A 22,286-nucleotide genomic window follows, 5' to 3' on the forward strand; every position below is an offset into this window, starting at 1 on the left:
CTTAAGGTTCCTTTTACAAAGCAGTCCTGCCAAGCAGCATATGCTAAATGCCCAAGCCGCCTGTTCACTTCCTAGTGGCGGATCAGCATTTAGCATGCACTGCTTGACAGTGCAGCTTTATGTAAAAAAAACCCCGTTGGTTATATTACTTAATATTTGTGCTATTTTTTGATTTGCTTGGATGTGTTGCAATTCTTCATTTCTATTTATTTTATTTTGATTTTTGAGATTTTCGATGGTTTGACATTTATGACTGTAATTTTAACGTGCGAGTATTTTATACTTTTTTCTTTTCTATTTTTGCATAGCTCTGAATATTTTGCTTAATGAAAATTTCTCAACTGATATGGATGGTAAAAATAGTAAAATTGTTTGAAATTGAAATTAAACTATACACAATTTTTTCAATCTTAACACAACACCCCTCCGCTCCTTCATGAACTCTGTGTCATGGGGCACCTATAAGTCAGGCAGCTTTCTGAAATCACCATTTACACTTAATAAAAACTGTTATATCATATATTATTGTTTCTAAAATTACCTCCATAGTGTGTAGCAGAATAGATTCCAAAGATGATTGTGGGTCAGCTGTGCTAAACATTTTCACGAGAGGCTAAATGGAAGAAAAACCACTTTAAAAAATTAACATATTTGAAAAATTATTGACACCTTGGAGTATTCTGAATTATTTTTTTGTCTAATACCTGTAAAGTACTTTCCTTGTTGGATTGAGCTGTAAAACCGGCACGATCTTTGTCTATTTAGAAATCATAGAATGCATTTCATGAATTTTGAAAAGTAATCCCAAAGTCATCAGTTGAGAAAATAACATGATGTCCATGTTATAACTTTGTTCTCCATGAGCACTATAAACAATGTCTTCAAATTCTATATTATATTGGTAAAGCAGCAACATTTTCTTCTGCAAATCAAATCAGTAACACTGTTTCTTTATTCTTAGTGTATTTATGGCAGGCCAGGCGGACCAATATTTGTGAGAAATGCTGTTGCCACAGTTTTACATCATCAACAAAACCCAGAATTTTATGATGAGGTAAAGGGAATGTTTATTTACTACTTCAACAATTTTCTTTTTTCCAGTTTCCAGTTTCCAGTTTTTTCCAGTTTCCAAAACAAAAGCTCCGTGGGGGAGGGGAAGTGAAAGCAAATACAATACAATGCAATAATTGTTTATACTGTATACTGCAAATACCTATACAAGTTCACAGCAGTTTACAATGAGTGGAGACAATGTCCAGAATAATAATTAAAACATGAAAAGCTATAAAATTCATACATCATTTTGCTTTTAACACAAATGTGCTAAAAAGATATTGGTAGATGCTGGATAACTGTAGTTTCTGGTTGCTTAAAAATTACTCTAAAAGTAGTTTTAGACCTCACTCTCTTCCTCTCTCTCTATCATTCCCTACCCCCACTTGTAGGTCCAGCATCTGTTCCTCCCTTCCCACCTCCTTTCTGGCCTGCGTCACTTTCTTCCCTCCCCCTTCTCAAACTCCCCCTACAACTTATAGATTTAACATCCATCCATCTCCCCTCCCTTGCCCTTCACCCTGCTGAAACACCACCACACTTCTTGTGCACCTCTGCTTCCCATCCCCCTGATATGCCCTCTCTCCTTCCATGAAGGTCTGGCTTCCTGGAACCCTCACTTACCTGAAGAGCTGCAGCAATGGTCCGGACCCACTAACCCTTATTTTGTCTTATTTTGTATGTTAATAAGTAACTCACCCTGAATAAATGTGGGGGATAAACAAACAAACAAACCCTTTCCCTCCCTCACTCATCTGAAGCAGCAACAGTCCTAAACCATCAATCCCCCCCCCTCTCTTCCTACCTTCCTCACTCACTTGAAGCAGCAGCGGTCCTAACCTGCCAGCCCCCATCTCTATCTCCCTTCCTCATTCACCCACAGCAAATATGGCAGCCAGGTTAGCAGAGGCAGTGTTGGAAACAGACTGCTCGCGGCCAACCCCATCAGGGCCTTTCCTCTGCTGCGTCACTTCTGAAGTGGGAGAGGAAAGGCTCTGACCATGAGCAGCTTGTTTCTAGCGCTTCCTCTGCTAACCTGGCTATTGTTTTTGCTTCGGGTGATTGAGGTAGAGAGGGGGTTAGGACTGCTGCTGCTTTAGGTGAGGGAGGGGTTTAGGGCTAGGACTGCTTCAGGTGAGGGAGGGAGAGGGGGCTTGGTGGGTCAGAACCACTTCTGCTGTTGCTTTGGGTGAGGAAGGGGGAATGGCGGATCAGGACCACTGCTGCTTCAAATGAGGGATGGAGGGGATTGATGGTTTAGGATTACTGCTGCGTTGAAGGGTAAGGACCGCTACTGCTGTTTTGGGGGCTGGAGGGAGGGAGGGGGATTGACGTGTGAGGACTGCTACCGCTGCTGCTTCAGGAGCTGTAGGGAGGGTTGAAAGGGGGGGAAGGGGTTGTCTGGTTAACACTGCTGCCACTGCTGCTGTGAGGGCTAGAGAGAGAATGATTTTTTTGCCGGTAATATATTTTTTGCTAGTTGGGTGAGTGCTGGTTGCTTCAGTCCTGGATAATCGGGATTCTACTATAATTAGTCTAGAAGTAGCTTGAACCAGTAAGCTTTTCCAAGATTTAGCAGCTTGATAGGCAAAAGTTGACCTAAATATTCTAACATTTTTTCTTCTCACCTCTGGAAATAGAAATGGGGATATTTTTCTTAGATTGTACTTCTTTGTATTTGACAAACAAATTAACAAGCTTATATAACTTGATGCTCTCCATAATTTTAAATACAAAAAAAAAACAAAACTTAAAACTATATCCTAGCTTCTGTAGGAAGCCAGTGTAACTTCAACAGATATGGTGAAATTCTATCACCCTTTCTCAATCCAAAAATTAATCAAATTGCAGTATTTTGTAATATTTGTAGTCTACATTGTAAAGATTTTGAGCAATTCAGAGATATAATACAGTAATCAATCGGTGAGAAAAAAATGATGATTGAACCAACAATCTGAAATGATATTCTCCAACAGGTATTAAACATCTACTTCTTTAAGTAGTTTATTTAGGGCATTCTATATTAATCATATTGCACTTACAAAATGTCTGATAAAGAGTTTATTTCTAAATGGGAACAAAAGAAGATTGACTGAAAATCTAAGTAAAAAAAAAAAAAAGAGGATACAACAGTTATATGGAAATCAGAACAAGTAGAATGAAAGAAATATCACCAAAGTGTTCACAAATTAAAATACCATCTTGAGTTATTATGATCAAATTGAAAGAACAATAGAAAAAACTGTGAATGGTATTTGCATTACTACATGTTTTGGCATAATAACTAATATTCAAATTATATAAGATTCCTTCAAATTTTTCAAAGCAAAGATAACACACAACTGGTATTCAAACATTGTTAAATACTCCACAATAAAGTTCCATGATTATACTTTTCTGTAATAAAGGGACATCACAATCGTACTAATCCATAATGATTATAATGGTCATCATTGTATTCAATGCTGTTTGTGAGTTTGAAGACAAATGCCAGTGCTTTGGGTTGGGTCAGTGAGATGTCTTTTTAAGGTGTACTAGACTTTATCCCAGGACAAACAGGCAGCATATTCTCACATGTGGGTGACGTCATCCATGGAGCCCCAGTACAGACAGCTGTTAAAGCGCTCTTGCACTTTAAGAACTTTAGAAAGTTTGCGACTGAACGCACCACGCATGCGCAAGTGCCTTCCCACCCGACATAGGCGCATGGCTCCTCAGTTCTCAGTTTTCCACAGAACTACGAAGTTGTGTGTAAAATGTTTTCCATTTTTTCTTTCTAGCCTTCCCGCTCGCACGTTTCATAATATTTTCTTCTGTTTTTCTTCAAATTGTTAATAAAAGTTTTTTTAAAATCTTATTTTTTTCTTTCTTTCTTTTGCGGCCGGGGCCTGCATTTTTGCCTCAGCCTTCGGCTTTCGATTTGGCTGAGGTGGTTTTCCCTTCCATTTCCCGTCCGTTGACTGGCTTTAAAAAGTGTAGCAGACCTGCACAAGTGGTGCATCCAGTGCCTTGGCCCCTACCATCGCGTGGAGTCTTGTACACACTGTTCAACACTGCAGAAGCGATCTATCAAAAGCTGTTTCATTCAACAAAGATTATTTTTTCGGTACCATGGAAGGCTCACAGGTACCAACTGACACTGTCCAAGCCAACGACGTCGAAGGCATCACCATTGGCTGAGGTACCTGCTTCCATGTCTGTGTCACAGACCATAGCTCTGTCAGGTAAGCCAGCTAAGAAGTCACCAGCTTCCCAGATGATGTCTCAGGTCGCTAAGGTATTGAGTCTAGTCGTACCAGTCATTGATGCAGCTTGCTTCAACTTTGAGGGGTACATCTTCATCCATGTCATCCTTTCCAGAGAGAGCTGTGGCACCATTGATACAGGTAATCCAAGCCACAGGTGTCAGTGCAAACTTTTAAGGAAAAGCTTGATGCTCTCTTTCAAATGAAGTTTGGGGACATGTTCCAACTGATTTACCCCCATGTTGACTCCTTCGGTACTGGCCCAGTCTGAGTGTCGCTCCATGTGAGATGCAGATACCACCACTGCTTCATTTGTACCACGTCATTCTCAGCACCGATCATCATCACCTAGATCCAAGGCACCGTTCTCCTTCTCCGAAGCATCGCTCTTCAAGACACCATTCTTCTCTGAAGAATCACTCCTCCAGACACCATTCTTCTCCAAGGTGCCAGCCTCAGAAGCGTCATTCTTCTGGATACCGCTCCTGTCGTTCACGTCATTCTTTTCTAAAGCTGCATTCAAGCAAATCTGGCAAGCACTCTTCTAAGTCAAGGCACATCTCTCCCAAGCAATCTGACAAGTGCAAGAAGTATGTTTCGCCTACTCCATCGGATCGGTACCGAGCTAAGCGCTGGTACCATTCTCTTTCAATTCCTGTAGATTCAGACCTTCATCTTGATTCTACTCATGATGTCTCTTCTTCTACTACAGAGACTTACGATTCTCCTGCAGAGCATTCTCCTCGTGCCACTTCTCACAGAGAGACATCTCTTTCTGAGCCGGTCTTCTTTACTCGCTTTATCAGACAAATGGGTAAAGACATGGCTGTTAAGCTGGAAGTGGATTCCAAGTATTTGGAGGAATTTATAGAGACTATGGACTACAAACATCCTCCTAAGGAGCTTATTAAACTTCCTTTACATGGCATCCTAAAGGAAACGCTCCAAAAAAATTGGGAGTTTCCTTATTCCATTCCAACTACTCCTAGGAAACTTGATTCTCAATATAAAATCATTTCCATTCCTGGTTTTGATAAACATCAACCTTCACATCAGTCTCTTGTGGTTGAATCTACTCTTTTGTGATTGAATCTACAGAAATCTGATCCTTCTAAAGTCTATGCCACAGTTCCTCCAGGGTGAGAAGGTCGATCGATGGACATAGTAGGTAGACGTCTCTACCAAAATGCCATGCTAGCCAATCAGGTCAATAACTACAATTTCTGTTTTACCTTGAATAGTGGCTCATGGCCTGTAGGGGGCGATATCTATGAGACGTTAATGGAATGGACAGTGCAGGACATGATGGTGCAGTATTTTGTGAAGTTTTTCTACAAAAATGCCTGCTTTTCGTATGGTTCTGGGTAACTCTAGGTAGATACAAGCATATGTGTTAGTTAAGGCCACGCCCAATAGAAGCATACGAAAAGTTGGTGAATAAAAATCTGAATATGGATGTAGCCAAGGCCAGAAAAACACACTACAGATTAATATTAAGGAAAAGCATAATAATATTCTCCTTATGTACTTTGCTATTAAGCCAGACCATAGAGGAAATGGATATATGTAATACATGGAGGTATGAAATTGCCTCCATGACTCTCTCTCTCTCTTTCTCTCTGTCTCTCTCTCTCTCTGTTCTTTGTTCAGTTTCCCGCCTTAAACCTCGTGGTTCTAATTGATACCAGATGTGCTTGGGCTGGATAGCTTGATTTTACATTCCAATACTGGGCATAGAAGAAAAGCTTTCTTGCATTAAATATGAATGAAATATATGGTGTGGATTTGTGGATGAAAGGGGCCCCGACTGAATTAATGAATGATATATGAATGATGTGTGAAGGTATACTAAACATGAGAGTGGGTTTTGAAAAGCATATTTTATATATTTGCAACCTAAAGAAACTTAAAGGGAGCCTGGGAGGCAACATCTGGGGTTTCTGAGTTTGTGTGAAATTTGAAACTGTCAGTTCTTGTAAAAAACAGAGCAGGAAAGGGAACAGCTCCTCCTTTCTCTGATGCTGATAGGGCCAATAAATTTTCAGCAGGTTGTCTTACATAAACAAACTGTCTGAAATAAGTTTTGAGTGACAAAAAGAATATTAGATATGTAGTAAAATATAATAATGTATATTCAGAAATGAATGTAAACAAAAATATGATTTCTGAAACTTTTATTCCATGTTAAAAAGAGTTTCTTTGTCCAAATCTAAGGACAGCCTCTGTTAGTGGATTGGCTGACAGCCAATGATGTCAAACTGGACTGAAGATAAATATTGGGGAGCAACGAATTATCGAGTTGAAATCTTTGTCAGGAAGGCCAATGTTTGGCATCTGTAAAGATTTCCCAGATGACGCAATAACCTTTTGAGGTCCATTCTGACAATTAATAAACGAAATAACTATTTTAATAAAATTTGCGTCATGTGTTATGTCTCATGTACTTTTTACATACCTAGAGCGAAAGCTAGCCGCTTACGACTGCTTAGTATGCGTGTGCTGCCATGCTCAACTTGTTATCTCAAGTATTGAGTAAAACTTGAGTAAAACAAATGCCTAACTACTATAAATACCTTCCATCTCATAGAAAGTCTAAGCTTCAACATATATTTCATATTCTCACTCAACTCAGACAGCATATGGTTTAATCTTCATACAATGTTTCTGCAATCTCTGTGGCCATGAGAAGGCTAGCATGACTTAGAATAGCGGACATGGATGTTAATCTCCAGGATCGCTTAGCCAGTATTCCTTGTCTGGGAGATGAACTTTTTGGGGACACTATTGAGAATGCAACGCAAAAACTCTCAGCACATGAGACGTCTTTCAATTCCTTACTTCAACCTACTGCAAAACCTTTTTATCAGAGGTGTTACACACCAAAACCTCTCCCTCCTTCCAGACTGCAGCAGAAGGAACAACAAAAGCAGCATCCTTGAAAATCTCAGTCATCTGCTACTCCCAAATCAAATAAACCTTTTTGACCAACTACTGGAGAACATAATTTCAATCAAGGTAACTCTACCTCTCCCTCTCCCCATTGGAGGTTCTCTTCAACATTACCATCATCGATGGCTCTTAATCACCTCTGTCCTCTGGGTTCTCAATATCATTCGAGAAGGTTATTCTCTTCATTTTCTCAACATTCCTCCAGATCATTCTCCAAGAGAGTTTCCTTCCAACCCTTTGAAGTCCTGTCTTCTTCAGGAAGTCAAATCTCTGCTCCTTCTCAATGCCATTGAAAGGGTTCCTTTGGTCCAGCAGAATACGGGATTCTATTCTCGATATTTCCTCATCCCAAAGAAGACAGGAGGTTTTTGCCCGATATTGGACCTCGGAGCTCTCAACAAATCGCTCCTGCCCTGAAAGCCCTCTAGACCACCATGTAAGGCAGGGAAGGAAAAAATATGGGGTTTTTAAAAGTTTAGACTGTTTTTTTAATTTTCCCCTTCCCCAGAAAAAATCGTGATTATATGAAACAGCAAATGGAGAAACCGCGAATGGGGAGGGGGAAGTGTACATTGGAGGGGGTGGACCGGCAGCTGTGCTGAGGTGCAGGTCCTTCTAGGGGGAGGATATGTCAGCTCACGGGGGCCCCCTAGAGCCAGGAGGCCTGGAGCAGCTACCTTCTTTACTCCCCCCTAATGCTGGCCCTGCTTAGAGGTTAGGATAGTTGTCTTGGGCCCTGCTGAGCTGGGTTCAAGACCACCTTGAACCAAACAAAAATACATTTTCCTGCCTCAGCTGTAGGGTAAAATGCAGACCTCCCTTATCTAAAGTGTTTTCTCAAATTAATTATTATTAGTAAAAGACTGCCGGCACAGAAACGGCAACAGATACAGCAGTGGAATGAGGGGCTAAAACGGGGACCTGCACACATAAAATATGAAATCTCAGCTGTCAATACGTAAAGATTTTTAAGGAACCTGCGGTTGAGATCCGCATTTTACCCCTTCCCAATATCTTGCCCCTTTGAGGTTTGTTAACATATGCAAGTCAGAACAGAGATATTGCACAATAAAGTAAGGTGGGGGGAGAGAATGGATAAGGGGAGTTTTTTTTCTGAGGGGAGGGATATGAAGAGAATGAAATGTTATTTCTTCAAGTCAGTCTTCGTTTATCTCCAATGCATGGGCTGGAGCCATTAGGTAACCTAAGCGTTTATGTTGGGAAACCCTCCATTGCAAATATAGAATTTCGTCTAAGGAATGGTCCTATTGATTACTGTGTTCCTTAAACCATCACAGCAGACTTTTTGATTCGCTTTCCCCTTTTCTTAAGGGGTAGCTTTCTGCGCGAGAAGTTCAGACAGCAGTTGTCCAGATCGCTTCCTGAGTGACGTATCTTCAGCATCGGACCCAAGGAGTGAGGAGCCTGGCACTGCTGCAGGGTTGCAGATTAATAAAAGCAGGGCGCTGCATAGGCCACACATTCTGCGCCTCATTTCCGCCCCTCCCCCAGCTGTGGCGACTCCCAACGGCCACCCGAGCTCTCGAAGCTCAACTCTATCCTGCTCCCACGTGCACAACCCAGGAGCTAACGACTCGCTTACCTGCTCGGAAAAGGGCATGTGAGTTCTTCTTACTCGTCATACTGGCTACTTAGAAAAATGGCCACATGCTTACATTGTTCAGACATTGTCAAGCTACGTCTCCTGAAAGAAACAGGTGTTAATAACGATTTTGACATATTTTCAGTCACCTATGTATGCATAGTTCCTGGTTTGCAGACTGCTTTATTTCTCAGATTTTAAGCTACCGATATATATATATATATATAGAGAGAGAGAGAGATTCCTCAGCTTCCTCCCCCTCCCTTTCCCCTTCCCGTCAACCCCCTTGTTTCCTTTTGCACAGTCTCCCTGCTTCATCTGCTCCTTCTCCTGCGCGGGCCACCGGAGCAGAGAGGACTGGGCAGAGGGGGCTGCCAGCTGGGGCCGGCGGAGAGGAGCTAGGCGGCTGGAGGAGTAGCAGCAGCCGCTGCCGATTGCAGCCTCCATCACGCCTTCGCCTCCCTGGATTTGCTAGAGCAGCCTGCAAGGTTCGCTACAGTGGCTGGCGAACCTCAGCAGGCCGTTTTGAAGAGGACCGGCAGTGGGAGGGAGGAATTGCTGGCACACGCGCTGGCGCAGGCACCGTGAGCACTGGCACAGAAGCACAGCTCACGCCACCAGGATTCATGGATTTTCAACAGCGCATGCGCGCTTAGCCTTTTATTGGATTACATGTTACATTTGTTGTATTGCACTAATGAAGTTTTAAAAATCAATAAAGAATTTAAAAAAAATGGAGTGGCCACTTTCACTTCTCATAACTCCACAAATTCTATGATGGCTTTTTGTTACAGAGAAACACCAAATGTACTTTTCCCTAGGATTTCTTTGCCGAGCAGCTTTTCTACAATGCTTTTCCAATTCCTTAGATGATAGATCTCTATGCATTTCTGTCCATTCCTCTCATATAGAAGATTTACAAAAGAAAATTATGGGTTCTGTAGAAATCATTCTCATAGTCTCAGACTGGCCTTACCAACCAAGGTATCCCTGGTTCTCACACCTCACCATCGACAACCCACTTTATTTAGGCACATATTCAACCCTCCTTTCTCAGTAGGGAGGTTGCCTGCTTCATCCCAACATCATATTTATTTTGTAAGCTGCTTTGACCTGTAATTGCAGGATATCAAATAAAGAATAAACATCATCATAAACCTAAGCAGAAATCCTATGCCTTGAAATTTGTGAGTCAGGATGGCACTTGACCCTTAGTGATGCACTCTCTTATTTGCAAATTGACCCTAATAGTATTTCCTGACTTCTTGCTAGGGGTCATGCACCACTATTTTGGAAGATTTTCAACATCTTTCTAGCCCAGGTAAGTATAAATGGTCCAGGGGGGGGGGGGGGTCCACCACTATTGAGGCCTTCTGGTTGAGAGCCTCCTTATGTTGGCTGTTAGAGGTTGAGGAAGGAGATGGGGTCCATTGAACCACCAGGGAAATTTTGTTGATGAGAATAGGTTTTAAAAAGGCAGGGAGTGCAACTGGCTTTTAATGTTTTTCTTCCTGTTGGTGCATGAGCCAGTATACATGGTGCACTAACCAGAAGGGAGAATTTTTACTTCTGATGCAACAAATGGCTGCATAGTATCATGGTGATATGCTTAATTGTTTTTGTTTGCATACCCTTTTAGATGCCACTCTTAATTTGCATGTCATTAGTTTTCTGCATTAAGAATAAACTGGCTTTTTAGTACAAACGCTATTCTGAATTTTAACAAGTGATTCTAATAAAGTTAAGAGGTGATAGTCTCCGGCATAATCTAAAGAAATACTTTTTTACTGATAGGGAAGTATATGTATGGAACAGTCTCCCGGAAGAGGTGATGGAGCCAGAGACTGTGTCTGAGTTCAAGAGGGCCTGGGATACGCATGTGGGATCTCTTGGAGTGAGAAAGAGATAATGGTTACTACGGATGGACAGACTAGATGGATCTGCCATCATGTTTCTATTTTTCTATGTTTAATGTATCACTTACTGCATCAAGGTCTTAATTTCATGTGGTGGTTGGACTGAACATTCTTGAGGTATTATGCCCCATACCTCAACGATGCTCAATCCAATCATCATATGACGTTAAAGCCTTGATGTAGTAAATGATGCATTAGAACTATTTGCTGAAATTCAGCAAACAGAGTAAGAATGCACCGAATAAAAAGACAGTTTGGGTCATTAGTTTTCTTCATTAAGAATAATCATGCCATCACTGTGCTCCAAATTCTTTGGCCTTTCTTCATTATCTTTATTACTAACCCCTGGATTCTGTAAAGGTCACAAACTAAGAACATAAGAAGTTGCCTCCGCTGAGGCAGACCATAGGTCCATCCTGCCCAGCGGTCCGCTCCCGCGGCAGCCCATCAGGCCCATTGCCTGAGTAGTGGTCTATACCTATCTATATCCTTCAATCCCTTTTTCTTCTAGGAATCTATCCAAACCTTCTTTGAAACCATTTAATGTTTTCTTGTCTACAACAGCCTCTGGAAGCGTGTTCCATGTATCCACCACCCTCTGAGTGAAAAAGAACTTCCTAGGGTTTGTTCTAAACCTGTCCCCTTTCAATTTCTCCGAGTGCCCCCTTGTACTTGTGGTGCCCCACAATTTGAAAAATCTGTCCCTGTCTACTTTTTCTATGCCCTTCAGGATCTTGAAGGTTTCTATCATGTCTCCTCTAAGTCTCTGCTTTTCCAGGGAGAAAAGTCCCAACTGCTTCAATCTGTCGGTATATGGGAGATTTTCCATTCCCTTTATCAGTTTAGTTGCTCTTCTCTGTACTCCCTCAAGTACTGCCATGTCCTTCTTGAGGTACGGCGACCAGTACTGGACACAGTACTCCAGATGCGGCCGCACCATTGCACGATACAGCGGCATAATGACTTCCTTCGTCCTGGTCGTAATACCCTTCTTAATGATACCCAACATTCTGTTTGCTTTCTTTGAGGCTGTGTCGCACTGCGCCGATGCCTTCAGTGTTGCGTCTACCATCACTCCCAGGTCTCTCTCCAGGTTGCTGACCCCTAGTGGTGTTCCCCCCATTTTGTATGTGAACATAGGGTTCTTTTTCCCCACGTGCATGACCTTGCATTTCCCTATGTTGAAGCTCATTTGCCATTTTTCGGCCCACTTTTCCAGTTAACAATTAGTGATGATCAATATTAATAAGGACTTATGCAAAGATTTGCCTATGTGCTATTCTATAACTACATACCTAAATTGTATCATGCACAACTCAAAAGGGGGGCATGGCCAGAGGAGGGACATGGGTAGGTCAGGGATCTTCCCAAAACTTAAGCACAGTTTTGAGTTTTGTAGAATAGGATCATTTGTGACCAATTGCCATTAGCTGCATGCCAGCATTTATAACAGGTTTCAGTAGACATAGTTGGGCGAGGGAATCAGTGCTAAGCACTATTGTATATAGGTTGTTTAGCATTACACGACCTTTATAGTGTTGGCACTTAGTGCAGATTTTAATGATGCGTAACTTTGGATGCCATTTATTGAATCCAACCTATGGCAGAAGATGGAGGCCCATACTTTTGGTCTGAATTTCCCCTTTCTTGGATGTCAGTCTTTTTATCTCTTTTTTTATTGAGGTGCAGATGTTGACTGTTGAGTTTTAATGGATCCACAGTGAATAATAGGTGGAGGAAAGCATAAAATGCTAATTCATGCCTGCTAATTTGCATTCAGAATTCCCTAATTTATATAGGAGTATATACCTGCTAGCATTCCCTGATGCCCAATTTAGTATATGCACACGAGAAAGGAGAAAATTACTATATAACTGCCAAATTTCAAAGGCAAGTATAATACCAACAATCAAGAAGCAGCTGCTAAGGTTTAAATTGCATTGCACATTCATCAGCTGTTACAAAAACAGTGATCAGAGATTTGATTGAATTTGTCAGACCAAATGCTGGAAAGCCAGACGTTTAAACAAGCTTGAAGCTTCTTTCTGTAATCATTGCACATGTTTTTCAAAGATTTTAAATTTTATATTTGCAGATAAAAATTGTCCAAAACACTACCTATCTGAAATGTATGCAATGGTGTCACATAGCTTAGAAGTGCTTTTTTGGAGAGCTCTGGGCTGAGCACTGTTTTTGTATCAGCTGATGAATGTGCAATGCAATTGAAACCTTAGCAACCGCTTCGTGATTGTTGGTATCAGTTTAGTATATGTTCATACTAGAGCTAATTTTTGTAAAGCCATAGTAACGATGCTGCTGCGATAAATGCACCGAAGCCCATAGGAATTGAATGAACTTTGGTACATTTAGGCTTTGTAAGAAGGGCCCTTAGTGTGCACTCTGACCTCTAGTGCATGTCTTACATATTGTCTTACAGATTGTCTTTTATGGGGATTATTTTGTAAGAGTATCTATAAAAATTATTTATAAGATACTTGTTTATAAAGGAAACATAGGTACTTATGTGTCTTTTTATAAAATACACTGCATAACGTTCACATTATATTCTGTGAAAGTGGACTTTATGTAACTGGTCATTTTTTCACTCTTTAAACTTTTATGAAACCTCTTAGCCTACATATCATACACACTTTAAACACTTTCATCCCTATCACTGTTTTTAGTTTCCTCTTGGGATTCCAGTGGAGGAGTGTCAGGAAATAGGCTCCTCATGATGATCCACTGGAATAACCTGCATAGAAGAGCTGACCCCAACAATGAGCATGTCATCTCCTGTAATGCCTGAAAGTCCAGTATTGTATGCTTGGTCTGTCTATTTCATCATAAATCTGCTTATAAGCAGCAGAGTGTGTGACGCAGGGGTTAGAGCTACAGCCTCAGCACCCTGAATCCCAAGCCCTTTTGAATTCAGACACAGTCTCTGTCTCTACCACCTCTTCTGAGAGACTGTTCCATGCATCTACCACCCTTTCTATAAAAAAATATTTCCTTAGATTACTCCAGAGCCTATCACCTCTTAACTTCATCCTATGCTCTCTCATTGCAGAGTTTCCTTTTAAATGAAAGAGACTCGACTCATGCGCATTTACATTACGTAGGTATTTAAACGTCTATCATAGCTCCCCTCTCCTGCCTTTCCTCCAAAGTATACAGATTGAGTTCTTTAAGTCTGTCCCCATACGCCTTAAGATGAAGATCACATACCATTATAGTATCCTTCCTCTGGACCAACTCCATCCTTTTTATATCTTTTTGAAGGTGCAGCCTCCAGAATTATACACAATATTCTAAATGAGGTCTTACCAAAGTCTTATTCAGGGGCATCAATACCTCCTTTTTCCTGCTGTCCATACCTCTCCCTATGCAACCTAGCATCTTTCTAGCTTTCGCCATCACCTTTTCAACCTGTTTGGCCAATCACACCCAAGTCCCGCTCTTCTGTCGTGCACATAAGTTCTTCACCCCTAAACTGTACTGTTCCTTCGGGTTTTTACAGCCCAAATGCATGACCTTGCATTTCTTAGCATTAAATTTTAGCTGCCAAATTTCAGACCATTCTTCAAGCTTAGTCAGGTCTTTCTTCATGTTATTAACACTATCCGGCATGTCTACTCTATTGCAGATTTTGGTATCATCCGCAAAGAGGCAAGTTTTACCCAACAACCCTTTAGCAATATCATTTATAAAATATGTTAAAAAGAACAGACCCAAGAACAGAATCTTGAGGCACACCACTGGTAACATACCTTTCCTTAGAGCGATCTCAATTGATCACTACCCTCTGTCGCTTTCCACGCAACCAGTTCTTGACCCTGTCACTTTGGGACCCATCCCGAGGACACTTGGTTTATTTATTAGATGTCTGTGTGGAACACTGTCAAAGGCTTTGCTAAAATCTAAATACACCACATCTAGCGCACATCCTCTATCCAATTCTCTGGTCACCTAGTCAAAGAAATTGATCAGATATTTGTCTGACAAGACCTACCTCTAGTGAATCCATGTTGCCTCCGGTCCTGTAATCCACAGGATTCCAGAAACTTGACCATTCTCTGTTTTAAAAGTGTTTCCATTAATTTGCTTACCACAGAAGTCAGACCTACCGTCCTGTAATTCCCTACTTCTTTCTTACTTCCACTTTTGTGGAGAGCGACCACATCTGCCCTTCTCCAGTTCTCCGGTACCATTCCTGACTCTAGAGACTCATTGAAAAAGTCAGTTAGAGCTACTAGAACTTCCCTAAGTTCTTCAGCACTGTAGGATGTACACCATCTCGCCCCATCACTTTGTCTACCTTTATTTTAGATAGCTCCTCATGAACACAACCCTCAGAAAATCGATTAGGGTTTATTACTCCTCCATCCCTATTCACGTTTGTGTTCTGCGGCCCCGCTCCTGGCACTTCAGCCATGAACACAGAACAGAAATATTTGTTAAGCAATTCGGCCTTTTCTTTATCAGCTTCCACATATTCCTCCCCTTCACCTTTGAGTCTCACAATGCCACTTTTGCATTTCTTCCTATCACGATTATATCTAAAAAATGTCTTGTCTCCCCGTTTTACTGGGATAAATGTTGTACGCCTTTCAGAACTTCAGCAGTGCCTTGCCAGTGTTGTCAGTTGCAGCAATAGTCTGGGCAAAAATTTTGGTTGTATCAAAGAAGTGGTGTTTGGAGGAAGGAACACCACTTTGATATTGGGGTGGAGAGGACCAGTGAAAGCGGGATGTCCTGGAGTATTATCCACAATAAGAACATCTTGAAAGGAATGCCTTCTTCCAAGCAGTATTGCTCTATCTCAACAGTATAACAGTTGAGGGCATCCTGGAACAAGATTTGAGTCATCTAGGCTTTCTTATTGAACTTATAATAAACAGGCAGTGTTTGCTTATTAATGTTCTTAAAAGCCCTGGAGTCCTCGCTGTGCCAAAATTACAAAAGGCTTCAACTTGTATCTAGCAAAAGTGCCCCCCACAACTGCACTGTTAACCAGTCCTTGAAAGCCTTAAAGTCTGGCATTGATGTAGCCTTCTTCCAGAACAAGGAGGTTTTGTCCATATTTAAAATTTGCTGGAGCAAATAACTTTTCTATCAGTTTATCCAGTGTTACAACAAATTCTGCTCCTACCTTCTCATCAGCACTTGCAGGCTTACCATTCACTTTCATATTATGCAAGGAGTAACGATTCTTGAAGCATTTGAACCACCCAGAGCTGGCACTGAACTCTATTTTGTTGTCTGGTCCTGCTTTTTTTTTTTCCAGTGTCTTGAACAAGTTTCATCCCTTTGCCATGATTATCATTGTGCTAAGAGGGATTTGCTTCTGAGTTTGGTCCTTTATTCACATTATCTACAATTTTTCCATGTCGGATATAGTTCCCTCTCACTTCTTTGTTAGTCTAATAGCTTTCAATAGACCTGATCCTTTCACAGCTTGCAGAAGTTTATCCTTATTTTTCAGTATTGTCATGATCATTGAATGAGACTTGCTGAGTTCATGAGCAATAGCATTCATTGCTTTAGCACTTTCTCCTAGTCTAACAATTTTTTCTTTCATTGTTTTTCCATTGCTTCTTGCTGGTGCTATCACCAGTAGTGGATTTGGGTGTGTTTGGAAGCCTTGATTAAGTTCATAGTGGTATTTTCAAAAGAAAATTTATGCTGAGAAAAATGCACAAGACGCTAGACCTGTGAGATACGTGATGACACCATGGACATTAACACGAATGACACTCTTATTAATAAACTCTTCTACTAAGCAAAGACAAACTGTATATTTATGTGCATACAATAAAACAAGAGGTCTACAAGCATGCATATATTCCTAGGTAAACCATTTTGATTGTAACTGTAGAATGATTGTATATCAAATCCCATTTCCTTACCCCTTAGACTAAGGATTTGTTTTTTTGTGAAGCAAGGGGGTAAAGCCTCTCTGTTTTTCTTTCAGATTAAAGTAGAGCTGCCCACTCATCTCCACGAAAAACATCATTTATTGTTCACGTTCTACCATGTTAGTTGTGACAGTTCAAGCAAAGGGACTACAAAGAAGAAAGATGCCATTGAAACTCAAGGTTTGATCAGATCATTTTTTCATGTTAAATATCACTGAATGATTGGAGGGGCATTTTTGATAGGATGAAAGTCTGAGTTTGGATGTTTTGGGAAAGACATGCAGAAATCCAGTAGAGAAAATGTCCATTCTCAAAATAGCAAGACAGGTATCTTTTTTTTGTTTGTTGTTTGTTTGTTATGACCTATGTAGAAGTTTTGGTCCTTAGTATGTCCTTTTTGGCCATTCTCGAATATAAATACGTTCATATGAAAAATGTACAAAAGTTTTCCTCTGGGCAGCCTACATTATCCCAGGACAAGCAGGCAGCATATTCTTGACTGATGGGTGATGGCACCGACGGAGCCCCGGTACGGACAATTTTAGAGTGATTGCACTCTAAGAACTTTGAAAGTTCTAGTAGGCCGCACCACGCACGCGCGAGTGCCTTCCCGCCCGACAGAGGCGCGCGGTCCCCAGTTGCTTAGTTTCTGCGGAGCTAAGAAGACGTGTGTTCCAACTGCTGTTGGAAAATTTTTTCAAATTTTTCTCGCCTTCCCGCTCGCGCGTTATTCTCTTGTCGTGCCGGGTTTTAAGAAGTGTCAGCGGTGTGCACGTCCTATTTCCCTTTCCGACCCGCACAAGTGGTGCCTTCAGTGTCTGGGTCCGGACCATAGGGCAGAAACGTGCACCCGCTGCAGTTCTCTCCAAAAGAGAACTCTAAAGAATCGCCAAATTCAACAGCGAATTCTTTTCGGTGCCGCCATGGATGTTCCCCCGGCATCGACACCGTCATCTTCCTCCAAATCGGCACCGGTGACTTCGACACCGCAAGATCCATCCTCGGTGTCGCACCCTGTAGGTAAGCCGGCTAAGAAGCCATCCCCTACTGTCCTTAGCCCGCCAGTCGAACAAGCAGTGAGCCAAGTCCTGCAGACTGCGCGCCAGCCTCACAAACGCTCCGCTCCTATTGAAGTCACTGCCTCTTCATCGGCATCGACTTCGCCTGAGCGTCGAGCTGCACCGCAGGTACCGAGCAAGAAAAAAGCGGTACCGGTGCCATCGGGACCGTCTCTGGATGAGAGAATAGCATCCATCCTTCAGGTCCAGTTTAAGGAGCAGTTACAACACTTGCTCCCGGCTCTGCTGACTCTGAGCCTTCCAGTGTCGGTACCTACTGAGCATTTGGTGCCGATCGTCGAACAGCCTGTTTTGTCGGCATCGACGTTGTCGGCACCGCAAAAATCTGTTTCTATGCCTGTTCTCTCGGCGGAACCGAAGTCTCTTCGACGCACTGCTTACTCGACTTCGGAGCCGGTGCCGTTCTCTGACACCCGTACTGCTGTACAGTCACACGGTACGGTGTCCATGAGGTCTAGTAAATCGGTACGCAAAACCAAGCATACCGAACCTTCTACCCCACTTTCTCAGGGCCGTCTGTCATCGGTACGGGACCCTGATTTGTGGGATGATTCTGATGACCTCCTCGGTACCGAGGCAGATTATTCCTCGGAGGAGGATGTTACATCGGTGCAGGATCCTGCTGGTAAGCCAGAGCACTCGTCCTTCACCAAGTTTCTTAAGGAGATGTCGGACACCCTTTCCATCCCTCTAGAGTCTGACTCTAAAAAAATCCAAAGCATTTCTTGATGCTTTGGATTTTGACCAGCCTCCGAAAGAATTTTTAAAGTTACCCTTCCATGACATCTTGAGGGAAACTTTTTACAAAAATTTAGAAACTCCTCTCACCGTTCCAGGAGCCCCTAGGAAGCTGGAATCGCTTTACAAGGTGATTCCTATTCCAGGGTTTGACAAACCCCAGCTGCCCCATGAATCTCTGCTGGTGGAGTCCACCCTCAAAAAATCGGCAGGCTCTAGTGTATATGCCTCTGTCCCTCCTGGCAGAGAGGGCAAGGCCATGGATAAATTTGGTAAAAGACTTTACCAAAATGCAATGCTGGCCAACCGTTCAGGTAATTATGCGTTTCACTTCTCTTTTTACCTGAAACATTTGATTCAGCAAGTCTCTTCTTTTCAAAAGTATCTTCCTGACCGTAAGCTTCCTGCATTCCAACAATGCACTTCCAGTCTCCTACAACTCAGGAAGTTCATGGTCCGGTCCATCTATGATACTTTTGAACTCACATCCCGAGCCACGGCTATGTCTATAGCGATGAGACGATTGGCATGGCTCCGAGTCTCCGACCTTGATGTGAACCACCAGGACCACCTTGCCAATGCTCCCTGCCTGGGTGATGAGCTCTTTGGAGAATCTATGGATACCACCACTCAAAAGCTCTCTGCCCATGAGATGAGGTGGGATATTTTGCTGAAAAATAAAAAGAAGCCTCCTCCTCCACGTCCATTTAGACAGCAGCCATCATATCAGAGGCGGTTTTCTGCTCGACCAGTTCAGCCTCAACCTCCACAACCTCGGAGGCAGCGGCAACAGCACCAACAAGCACGTCAGCAACAGCCGCCTACCATAAAGCCTGTCACTCAGACTAAGCCGACTCAGCCCTTTTGACTCCCTTCTCCTGGGCATTGCCAGTCTCCCTCCCTCCTGTCCTCTTCCACAGCCCATAGGAGGTCGATTAACCATTTTTCACTCTCGATGGGAGGTAATCACCACCGACCAGTGGGTGCTCTCGATCATAGCCCATGGCTACTCCCTCAATTTTCAGACTCCCCCGCCGTTAGGCCTGCCAAAAGAGTCTGCTTCCAACAAGTCTCAGTCCCTCCTTCTCGCTCAAGAGGTTCAATCCCTCCTTCTTCTCAATGCCATCGAAGAAGTTCCTCAAGATCAGCGAGGTCAGGGTTTTTACTCCCGGTACTTTCTAGTTCCCAAAAAGACCGGAGACCTCAGACCCATCTTAGATCTCAGAGATCTCAACAAATGTTTGGTCAAGGAGAAGTTCAAAATGCTCTCTCTTGCCACCCTCTACCCTCTTCTCGCTCAGGGCAATTGGCTATGCTCCCTCGATCTCAAAGAGGCTTACACACATATTCCTATCCATCTGACATCCAGGCAATATCTGCGCTTTCTCATCAATCAACATTATTATCAATACAAAGTGCTACCCTTCGGCCTGGCCTCCTCTCCCAGGGTATTCACCAAATGTCTGATTGTGGTAGCGGCCTATCTCCGCTCTCACAACTTTCAAGTCTTCCCTTATCTGGACGACTGGTTGATCAAAGCTCATTCCCCTCAGGCGGTTCTGCTTGCCACCAATCAGACCATTCACTTCCTTCGACTATTAGGGTTCGAAATCAATCTACCCAAGTCTCACCTCATTCCGACCCAGCGACTTCAATTTATTGGAGCCGTTCTGGACACTGTTCTGATGAGGGCGTTTCTTCCATCCAACCGCCTTCACGCCATCCTCCATCTCTGTCAGCAGGTGTTTCAAAAGATTACCATTTCTGCGAATCACATGATGGTGCTATTGGGGCACATGGCTTCGACAGTACATGTCACACCCTTCGCATGTCTCCACCTGCGTACTCCTCAATGGACCTTAGCGAACCAATGGTCCCAAGCGACGGATCCTTGTTCACAACACATATCTGTGACCTCGTCTCTTCGACAGTCGCTTCTTTGGTGGTTGACATCTTCAAATCTATCCAGAGGTCTGTTGTTCCATCTACCTCCTCATCAACTAGTCATCACCACAGATTCCTCCCCCTACGCCTGGGGAGCTCACTTGAACGAATTCCAAACTCAGGGATTTTGGACTGCCCAGGAAAAGAAACACCACATCAATTTCCTGGAACTCCGAGCGATGTTCTATGTCCTCAAGGCGTTTCAACATCTTCTCTTTCCTCAAGTACTACTCATTTGCACAGACAATCAAGTTGCAATGTACTACATCAACAAACAGGGAGGAACGGGCTCTCGCCTGTTGTGTCAGGAAGCTCAACGGATTTGGTCTTGGGCGACAGCTCGTCACTTATTCCTGAAGGCTGTCTACATTCAAGGGGAACAGAATTCCTTAGCGGACAATCTCAGCAGAATTCTCCAACCTCACGAATGGACTCTCGATCCCTCGACTCTTCAGTCCATTTTCGCTCAATGGGGCACTCCTCAAGTGGACCTTTTTGCAGCTCCCCACAACCATCAGCTGCCCCTGTTTTGCTCCAGACTCTCCTCTCCTCACCGTCTGGCGCCCGATGCATTTCTCCTGGATTGGACCAGTCTCTTCCCCCTCTACCGCTCATGCTGCGAACACTGTTCAAGCTCAAGAGGGAACAAGCCACCATGATTCTCATCGCTCCACGGTGGCCCAGGCAACATTGGTTCTCTCTTCTACTTCAACTCAGTTCCAGGGAACCCATACCTCTTCCACTGTTTCCTTCTCTGCTTTCTCAGCATCAGCAGACCCTACTGCATCCCAACCTACAGTCTCTGCACCTGACAGCTTGGTATCTCTCGGGCTGACTTCGGCTCACTCACTTCTTTCTCAGCTCTATCATTGATGCTTCCAGGAAACCGGCCACGCTCCAATGTTATCAACAGAAGTGGTCTCGGTTTTCTTCCTGGTGCCTCTTACATCACCATGATCCCATGTCTCTAGCAGTGACATGTCTCTAGCAGTGGGACTGGTGTTGGACTATCTTCTTTCCTTGTCTGACTCTGGTCTTAAATCTACTTCTATCAGAGTTCACCTTAGTGCCATTGCTGCCTTTCATGAGCCAATTCATGGAAAACCCCTCTCGGCTCATCCTTTGGTTTCTCGGTTCATGAGGGGCCTTTTCAATGTGAAACCACCTCTCAAGCCTCTTCCTGTGGTCTGGGATCTCAATGTGGTTCTTTCCGCTTTAATGAAGCCTCCTTTTGAACCTTTGGCCACAGCGCATTTCAAATTTCTTACCTGGAAAGTGGTCTTCCTTATAGCTCTCACTTCTGCCAGGAGGGTCAGTGAACTGCATGCACTAGTGGCCGATCCACCTTTCACTGTTTTTCACCATGATAAGGTGGTTCTCCGTACACACCCCAAATTTCTTCCTAAAGTTGTGTCTGACTTTCATCTTAACCAGTCCATAGTCCTGCCTGTATTTTTTTCCAAAGCCTCATTCTCATCCAGGTGAACAGGCTTTGCATACCTTGGACTGTAAACGTGCTCTGGCTTACTATCTTGAACGTACTAAGCCCCACAGATCATCTCCTCAACTATTTTTGTCCTTTGATCCTAACAAGTTGGGTCATCCTGTATCTAAACGAACTCTCTCCAATTGGCTTGCTGCTTGCGTTTCTTTCTGTTATGCTCAGTCGGGCCTAACACTGGAATGTTCTGTCATGGGCCACAAAGTTAGAGCTATGGCAGCGTCTGTAGCTTTCCTCTGATCTACTTCCATTGAGGAAATCTGCAAGGCTGCTACTTGGTCCTCAGTTCACACTTTTACATCACATTATTGTCTGGATGCATTCTCCAGACGGGATGGACACA

At 43.0% G+C, this 22,286-nt stretch overlaps 1 protein-coding gene across 4 annotated transcripts in view; it reads left to right on the forward strand.

Annotated features, from left to right (window-relative positions):
• DOCK9 (dedicator of cytokinesis 9) overlaps window positions 1-22,286 on the forward strand; it is a 1,074,749-nt gene that overhangs the window by 527,417 nt on the left and 525,046 nt on the right. For all 4 annotated transcript variants that reach the window (XM_033947591.1, XM_033947593.1, XM_033947592.1 and 1 more), the window contains exons 19-20: window positions 962-1,054; window positions 16,738-16,861. In XM_033947591.1, the coding sequence (XP_033803482.1) occupies window positions 962-1,054; window positions 16,738-16,861 (217 nt within the window). The remainder of the gene's footprint in view (window positions 1-961; window positions 1,055-16,737; window positions 16,862-22,286) is intronic.

The sequence above is a fragment of the Geotrypetes seraphini genome, chromosome 6 (assembly GCF_902459505.1).
Source record: "Geotrypetes seraphini chromosome 6, aGeoSer1.1, whole genome shotgun sequence".
Taxonomy (NCBI): Eukaryota; Metazoa; Chordata; class Amphibia; order Gymnophiona; family Dermophiidae; genus Geotrypetes; species Geotrypetes seraphini.